Genomic DNA, 8,900 nt, shown 5'->3' on the forward strand with positions numbered 1-8,900 from the left:
AGGAACGCCACAAGGGATTTGAATGTGAGACTGTCTTATAACAGCTTAAATAAGATATGCGTACATTCATCAAGGCGCACAAGGATAGTCTCCCACGGTCGAATAAATGTAACGTGGTTTATAAGGTGAATTGTAATGATTGCGACGCTTCTTATGTGGGCCAAACGAGTAGGCAATTGCAAACAAGAATCAAGGAGCATCGTAATTATATTAATTGGAGTACTCCGAATCATTCTGTCATAACTGAACACAGATTAGAATGGAATCATGATTTCGATTGGAATAGCGTTGAAATCTTAGATAATGAATCCTATTGTTATAAACGTTTGATTTCGGAGATTATATGCATAAAAAGGCAGGCGAATGGTTTGAATTTACAGACCGATGCGGAGGGTTTACCGGACGCGTATTTAAATGTGATCGAGAGGCTGTCTAAAATTTAGAACAACTTTATGCGAGAGTTTATCCCCTCCTCTGGTTTATACACCAGTCTCTATTATGTTAACCTTCCCACCTATGCCTCACTCATTCGCGACGCCGCGCCGCGACGTTTCGAACCGTGAAGTTTGTTGTTACAATGCGATATTCTGGTCTGCAATTGCTCTGTAAGTAAATCCATTAGTCATCTGATTTTAACATAGATAATTTATGCCTTTACCACATTGCGACTCCGTTTGATGGTACAGGTAGGGCTTTCGAATCTTTCTTACCCACCTGGTCTTTCAACCTGGCGAGATTATTTCTAAGATGCGAGGGATGTGGAGCGAGTGCTTACGTATCTGGAATTTCGGCAACGGTACATCCATAGAATTTCAATCCTTGTTTTTTTTTAATTTTGACTGCGTCTTTTATACTTTGTTCGTCTATTGACTATTGACGCCTTATACTCGACCTCTTTTTTATTATCTTTGTTAATCTTCGTATTTGACTTTATGTAACTTTTAACGCTGAAGAAAACACGAATAATGTGTCGAAACGCGTACGTTAATATATATATATATTTATTTTTATAAATTGTTTGCGCTTTGATTACCGCGCTTGGCTCTAATTACCTCTCCTATTCACATTGTGTAAAAGTTTTTATATAAAAGCAAATTTGTAAATTTAATAAATAAATAAAAAAACAGAACAATTATGAAAATCATTTTTATACTAAAAATGTGTTGACGCGATAGCCTGAGCAAATGTATATTATTAACTTCCAGCTCTGAAAATTAAAACTTTAGAAAATAAGGAAAATATTACGATCAGTAGTTTAATTAACAAAAATTGTATTCTTAATACATCTCCATGTTTTGAGGGTTCAGAAAGAGGATTTGTAATCAATGGGTTCAGTAGTTTTTAAATAATTTAAGAATAAAATAAAGAAAACATTTTTATTTCTTTAATAAGTCAAAGGCGTGATTTCTCGAGAGAAGTATTAGTCTTTGCTTCGCTCAAATAAGACAGATATGAACAATTTGCTGACAATTTGAAATAATATGTACAATTTAAAATTATTTATAATTAAACGGAATTTAAATTATAGACATTTTTGTTCGTGTTCAAAAAACGCAAAAAATTATGAATACAAAAAATCTTGTTGATTTTAATGTTGAAAATTCATGTATAACGAATAATAATGGTCTGCATGATTTGATTTACACGTTCTTGGGATATTTTTGCCTGGAAATAACAATAAAAATAAATTAATGAAAATTGAATATTATTAATAAATGAAACATGCAGCTATAACAAATACTTACGTTCTTGTGATAATTTTGCCTGAAAATACAAAAAAATTTGAATAATAAAAATTGAATATTATTAATAAATAACATTAATAATAAATTGTCACGTTCTGACTGTTATAGTTCGTCCGTTTTTTGGTCAATGCATTTAAGCAATTTACCAGGGATTTGGACAAGTCGTGTGAAGGATATTATTATTATATTTATTATTCGGGACCGAAAAGATATCTGAGTTTATACGTATGGTAACGAGGATCAGCTTTATTTATTTGGTTATAATTAGGATAATCAACGTCGAAATTGACAGGAATAGGTTTAAAGGGGGGTGTGTTTTTTAGTTGTTGCAATTGTTGGAGGAAGGGGAGAGGATCTTGATTAGAAATGACTGCTTGCTTGATCTGGAATCTGATTCGTTTAATACGAACGCGCCTACCTCCTTTCTTCGTCATTCAGCCGCGTTCACGAAAATGAATTTTAAGCTCGCCACACTCTTCGGCAGCGCTCAAAACCAATCCGCCACACCCTCTGCTCGCCACACTCTTCGTCAGCGCTCAGATCGTCAGCGTAGAGGTCAAATTCACTTTCGGGAATTTGTCGAAATTATTGTCTTTTTCTGGGAACCAACTCCGTAATCGCCACGCTTTCGGCAGCGAAAGTACTGGATCGCCACACTCTTCGTCAGCGTCCCAGCACAGATCGCCACGCTTTGTCGGCGGAAACTGCGAGCTGGAATCCCAGAAGTGACAGTGATTATTACGACCCCCAAGAATCAACCCCGTAATCGCCACGCTTTCGGCAGCGAAAGTACTGGATCGCCACACTCTTCGTCCCAGCACAGATCGCCACGCTTGTCAGCGACAACTGCGAGTCGAATCTTAGAAGTGATCGATTTATTGATTAAAAATACGAAGTGAGATTCCAGATTTTTACACTTGTTCCTTTTTAAACTTATCTTACCTTTATTCTATAAATCTCAATACAACTTGTGCGTGAAGCGCGGTCTTATAAGGTATGAGAGTGTAGGGACTAAGTCCCAGAATTGAGCTCGAATGCTCGAACTTAGCGTATAGCGGAACGTAGGAAATCGAATAAGGTTGGGAGAGAGTCTGAGAATTACGTCTAGTCAAGACCGAAGTTAAAACTTATCTGCTTTCCGCGGCGTTTTTCCGCCCTATTTATACCCGAAAAAGACCGGAATCTCCCGCGCGAGATTCCCGCCTTTTTCCTACGCGTCTTAAGGGGGGGAGGTATTCTAGAAGCTTCTAGAATATTCTAGAAGCGTAGTTTTGGGCCCCATCTGGCCCCCAGCCCTTCAACGGACTCCGATAAGATAATCTAAACATTTACACTATCTAAACATTTACACTAACCCGGCCGTTTCCTCGGAATTCCGAGCCTAGCGTGCGTCGTCTAAGCGTTCAAGACTTCTAACGTGCGTCGTCGGAAATATAAAATTTCCGTACGTAACAAAATAAAACATGCAGGTATAAAAAATACTTCTTTAACTGCATTAAAAATAGACAAAAATATCGAAAAAGATTTTTAACAACATTTTTTGTTATAAACTAATTTAATTTTGATGTTTATTAGCCAAAGGCTAATTAAAATTTAAAAAAAAAATAAGCAGTTGTCTTTTGAATTATCAAAAGAGAAAAATTATATGTAAAGGGAAAAAGAAAAATAACAATTTAATAAATGACAACTTAATTATATTATGCGATAAAGATCATCAATTTTTTAACAAAATTAATTTTTTATAAAATTAGAATATAAACAAAAACAAAGAATATTAAATTGAGAAAAATCAAATTGTATACATCACTTATTTAATATAAACATCCATTGCCATTGTTTTACTAGATTGCACGCTAACAATCTTCGGTTTATTTACAAAATCACATTTATTTTTCGATGATCTTAATTTAAACAGACAATATCTAACAATCAATTTATTTTTTAAGTTGTGACAATTAGGAATAGAGTAAGGGAGTTTCTGAAATTGAGATATGAAGTATTGTTTAGCATTTAGAGTTGAATTTGATAAGACTCTCTGCAAGTAGTTTCTAAAAATTTGTTCCATTGCCAGAAAAAATTTAAATGAAATTTCATTAATAAAATATAATGACTTGGCGTTGCTAATATGTTTTAAACGTGTTAATTTGTACTTTTTTTTATCCCACTGCTTGTACGCATATTGCACAATATTTTTCTCTTCTTACGATGCATTGTAATATAGATATAATCGGCAATATAATATAAAATATTTTAAACAATTAGTATGTCGTGTTCGCTTGGAATAACAAAATCAAACAAAGGGCTTGCGAACCAGCAGGTTGTTTATGCTATCGTGTATATTTCGAACAAAATAATGACAAACGTTTCGGCCATAACTGTGGCCTTCTTCAGTGTAACAAATAGTCGTTAAAATTTAAAACATTTTCCTCTTCAATAATCAAAACGCTATTCGCTTACAAAAATTAGATTACATACCCCCTTATAATTAATTCGAACGCCATTCGCTTACATCGTCAATAAAATCGTCGCTTCAAGTCCGATCATAGCTCATCGACGTATTAATTCGAGCCTTCCCTGAGTCGATCGAAGAAGAATCCGTCTCCACCTTGTCCACACATTGCGGTCACTGGTTAGGAGGGACTGAGGTTGAATATCCTTATGTGAGATATTTAATTAAGATTTAGTGTTGAATTCAACATTCACAGACATTCCGTTGGACGAGTTCACAATTGCAATCCGACTGACTCTCAACTCGACATATTTTTCTTTTAACAACAAAGTTTACAAACAAATTTTTGGCAGTCCAATGGGCTCTCCCCTATCACCGATAGCGGCGGATATGGTCATGTGTGACCTAGAGCAGGTTGCAATCTCACAACTTAAATATGTTCCACAATTTTATTTTCGATATGTTGATGACATTGCAATGGATCCTCCATGTAATGAGATCGAGAATACATTGGAGATCTTTATCTCAACGCTCTCCCGCCTTCCTGATTCCCACTAAGGTTTCTTTCCCCTCCCATACGCTGTCCCTTCCACATGTTCCCTGCGATAATTCTTTGACTCTCGCATTTGACATCTGACCGACCATAGCCAAACATGTGTCTCTCGAGGAGCGTTTCGACTGTTGAAGGTAGTTAATACAATTGAGTTACGTTGAATTCAACACTAAATCTTAATTAAATATCTCACATAAGGATATTCAACCTCAGTCCCTCCTAACCAGTGACTGCAATGTGTGGACAAGGTGGAGACGGATTCTTCCTCGATCGACTCAGGGAAGGCTCGAATTAATACGTCGACGAGCTATGATCGGACTTGAAGCGACGATTTTATTGACGATGTAAGCGAATGGCGTTCGAATTAATTATAAGGGGGTATGTAATCTAATTTTTGTAAGCGAGTGGCGTTTTGATTATTGGAGAGGGAAATGTTTTAAATTTTAACGACTATTTGTTACACTGAAGAAGGCCACAGTTATGGCCGAAACGTTTGTCATTATTTTGTTCGAAATATACACGATAGCATAAACAACCTGCTGGTTCGCAAGCCCTTTGTTTGATTTTGATAAAATATTTTGTTCAATATTGTTAAGTTGAATTGTTACATTGATAGTTGGTGTAGAATCTTGTATAATAATACTTTTACTTTGATTACTATTTAGATTTGTGTTATTATTATTACTATTGTTATTATGCTTATTATAATTACCATTAATATTATTATTATTAATGATATCACAGTTATTTTCCTTATTGCCGTCCTCTTCTTCTTCCTTCTTTTCATCATTAGTTCTAGTCTTTTTTGTATTTCTCTTTTCTAAAATTTCTAAAAACTCTGATAAAAAAGTTCGATCATCTTCCTCATAATTACCGTGACTGACATTTTCCATATATTGTGATATTGTGATTAGCTTTAAATCATTTTTAAATTGAATGGAATTTGGTGTAGGATGTTTTTACCGTACAATACAAAAAACATTTTCTAAACAATCTTGGCTAAATCTCGAACTCATAACAAAATCAAAACCCTTATTTAGTAAATATTCTGATACTTGAATATATGACGTAGTGGATATCATAGCTGATGTTTGAAATGGTTTCCAACTTTGATCCTTTCCAACTTTTAATTCAGAAGAAAAAGTTATGGCTTCTTTGAGAAATGTTATGGTTTTATTATACTCCTCCATTTTTTTCCCCAAAGCAAAGAGAGGATGGCGCGCAGTCATTATTTCAAACCAACGAGCAATATATTGTACAAACCACGATGTAGATTTATAAGAAACTTTGTTTTTTTCTTCAGCTAAAAAATTTAATGCTGAGCTAACATCATAATTCAATACGTTAGATGCGCTACTAATCCGCATCTTCAAGAAATGATTTTTTGTATTTAAGTATTTTTCACGAAGCTTTGGTGCCAGCATAAAATCCAAATCTTTTTGTGTTTCAACTAATTCTTATATATGACTTATTTCTACTAAATTCGTAGATAGATTGTACTTATCTACAAAAATTTGAGACATTTCAATGTATTTATTATTTAAAAATCCACTTTTAATATTTTTAAAACAGTGTGGAATATCACCAAAAAACCATAGTTTTCTTTTTTCATCACAAGGATGCTTACAACGCGAGAAAATCTATTGGCATTAATACCAAATAATTTCCACAATCCCTGATTTGCACCACCCATATCAGAAGTTATGGCATGAATACGTAAGCCTATTCATTTTTCTAAATAACATTATCGACGACATCTTTTAAATCTACTCCTTTTAAAGTTTTTGTAGTAAAGTGATAAGCAACTATTTGTTTCCATCGACTAGCAATGCCAGCAAGCATGATAACTAAAGCCTGACAAGCTTCTTGTTTACTTTTGTCATTTCATCTAATACTACAATGCAGTCTTTATCGGTATCCTTTTTAAAATGAGATATTTTTATACTTAAGAAATCAAAAACTTCATCAATAATCCCTGGTTCAAACTTTATATTCTCTAATTTTCTTGTTAATGTACGGACTGAAGCCAATGGATGTCCTTGATTTAACAATTCTTGATATCCAGAATTTCCGCAAGAAAACTTTAATTTATACGCTTTTACTAATGTGGCATGACACCATTTAAGTACTTTCTTATACTGTCGGTTAATGATTTTAACTTGTGATTAAATCATTAAAAAGAGCAGAAATAGTATTATTAACACGTACTTGTTGTTTAAGTTTCTGAATGCGGTTTAGAAATATTTTTTTTTGTTTTTTGTGTTGCGTCTGCATTGTCTTTATAACTCGCGCATATCTTTTAACCAATTTCTCCAACTTGAAAATTTTCTTTGCGTCTTCATTGTTTCTTGCTGTAAAATTAACGATCATTAAATTATTTAAAATTTAATAGTATATAAAGAAGACAGTGCATAAATAATAATTATATTGATAACAGTTGTAAAAAATAAAATAAATACTTACAACATTTTAACTGCATGTTAGAATCAAATAAAACGTGAATTTCTTGATTTGCCGAGTTAATTTCTTGATCACAACTGTGTTCAGAATGATTGTTTGAAGTTTCCGAGTTAATTTCTTGATCACAACTGTGTTTAGAATGATTGTTTGAAGTTTCCGAGTTAATTTCTCGATTTGCCGAGTTAATTTCTTGATCACAACTGTGTTCAGAATGATTGTTTAAAGTTTCAGAGTTAATTTCATGATTTGCCGAGTTAATTTCTTGATCACAATTGTGTTCAGAATGATTGTTTGAAGTTTGTTCTTCAATATACTCTTCTAAAATGAAATCAAAGTAATATCATTTACTTGCCAATTTTTTTATGATTATTATTCGAATAGTATAAATAATTACCTAAAATAGTTGTAAGTGAAGATAAAGGAAGAGTTGGCTGGTCAAAACGATTGGGAACTGCTGTTGGCTTTAATTTTTTTTTCCCAATTTTTTGTGCATTTTCCCACATTTCATCGGAAAAATGTTTCTAGAATAAGAAATATAAGTTAAATATAAGTAAACTCAAATCACAAAAAACTTGAATACTCACTTCACATAATGTTGAATATTTTTTAGGAGACCACTTATCACGCCCCACATTTTTTATCCATTTTGCTCTTCGGTTCGGAGAGGTAGGGAAATGGCACATTTTGAAGCCTTTTTTACTTGAATTGCCACAATTAACTGCTTCGCAATATCGCATTTTCTAAATAATTTATATTTATTAATATTAATTAATTTGATGATTTATAGTTGAGGTTATATGTATTCTCTTATATATATTCTCATTTCAGTGTTAAATGATAATATAAAATCACATTCAATTGTAATAAAATTGGATTTATTAAGTACAATACTTACACTTTTATTTTTTCTTATTTTATCAGTTATAATATTTCTTATATTTCTTTCTGCCTTTTTTTAGAGGACAATACGGCATACGGCTTGTTTTGATCACTTTCCCCTGCGACCATTAGTGACATATACTATACACTAGCTATACACTATCTTTACTAAAATATACTTAAAGCGGAAGTATCCCATTAATGGCGGACGACCAATCCGCATCCTGCAGCCTGCAGCCTCGGTGTCCCATCCCTCATTAAAGGTCTATTCAGACAAACTTGCATAGGTGCATAACCATATGCATAAAGAAACGGATTGGTCTATTTCCTTATGCACATGCATATGGACCAATCAATTCTCTTATGCTTATGTTTATGCGTTATGCAAGTTTGTCTGGATTGACCTTAAGGGCTCAGACACAATGACAAAAATAAGGAATAAGATAAAGGAATAAGGAATAAGGGAATGTCGCATCTCACTTCAGTACACGTACATTAAAGTGAGATGCAACATGCCTTATTCCTAATTCCTTTATCTTGTTCCTTATTTAGGCAATTGCACGTAACAAAGTTTTAGTCATAATCGTAAGGCCGTAAGAAAATAGACCAATCACAGTCGATATTTTTCTCAAATTCGACTGTAATTAGTCAATTTCTTAAACGGGGTTTTGTGGTATTACGATAATTCATTCTGTGTAAACAAGTGAATTATCGTAAGTAACTACAGAAGTAACGCTCGCGTAAACGTAATAGTGCTATAGTGCAGGCACGGCATAGGACAGGAATACCAAAAATCGTTATTACACCTAAAAAT

General features: G+C 33.4%; 1 protein-coding gene across 2 annotated transcripts; it reads right to left on the reverse strand.

The window, feature by feature from the left end:
* Positions 1 to 1,375: 1,375 nt before the first annotated feature.
* Positions 1,376 to 8,409, reverse strand: LOC139811003 (uncharacterized). 2 transcript variants are annotated; one of them, XM_071774992.1, is made up of 7 exons: positions 8,103 to 8,409; positions 7,792 to 7,947; positions 7,602 to 7,728; positions 7,211 to 7,525; positions 6,956 to 7,098; positions 1,746 to 1,764; positions 1,376 to 1,665 (listed from the first exon to the last, which is right to left on the reverse strand). In XM_071774992.1, the coding sequence occupies exons 2-7, from the start codon at positions 7,942 to 7,944 to the stop codon at positions 1,589 to 1,591; spliced, it is 834 nt and encodes a 277-aa protein (XP_071631093.1). In that variant the 5' UTR covers positions 7,945 to 7,947; positions 8,103 to 8,409; the 3' UTR covers positions 1,376 to 1,588. The 2 variants fall into 2 exon arrangements, with proteins under 2 accessions (XP_071631093.1, XP_071631095.1); XM_071774994.1 differs by lacking the exons at positions 1,376 to 1,665; positions 1,746 to 1,764 and adding an exon at positions 1,771 to 2,456 and having other exon boundaries at positions 8,103 to 8,408.
* Positions 8,410 to 8,900: the final 491 nt, after the last annotated feature.

The sequence above is a fragment of the Temnothorax longispinosus genome, chromosome 4 (genome assembly GCF_030848805.1).
Source record: "Temnothorax longispinosus isolate EJ_2023e chromosome 4, Tlon_JGU_v1, whole genome shotgun sequence".
Lineage (NCBI taxonomy): Eukaryota > Metazoa > Arthropoda > Insecta > Hymenoptera > Formicidae > Temnothorax > Temnothorax longispinosus.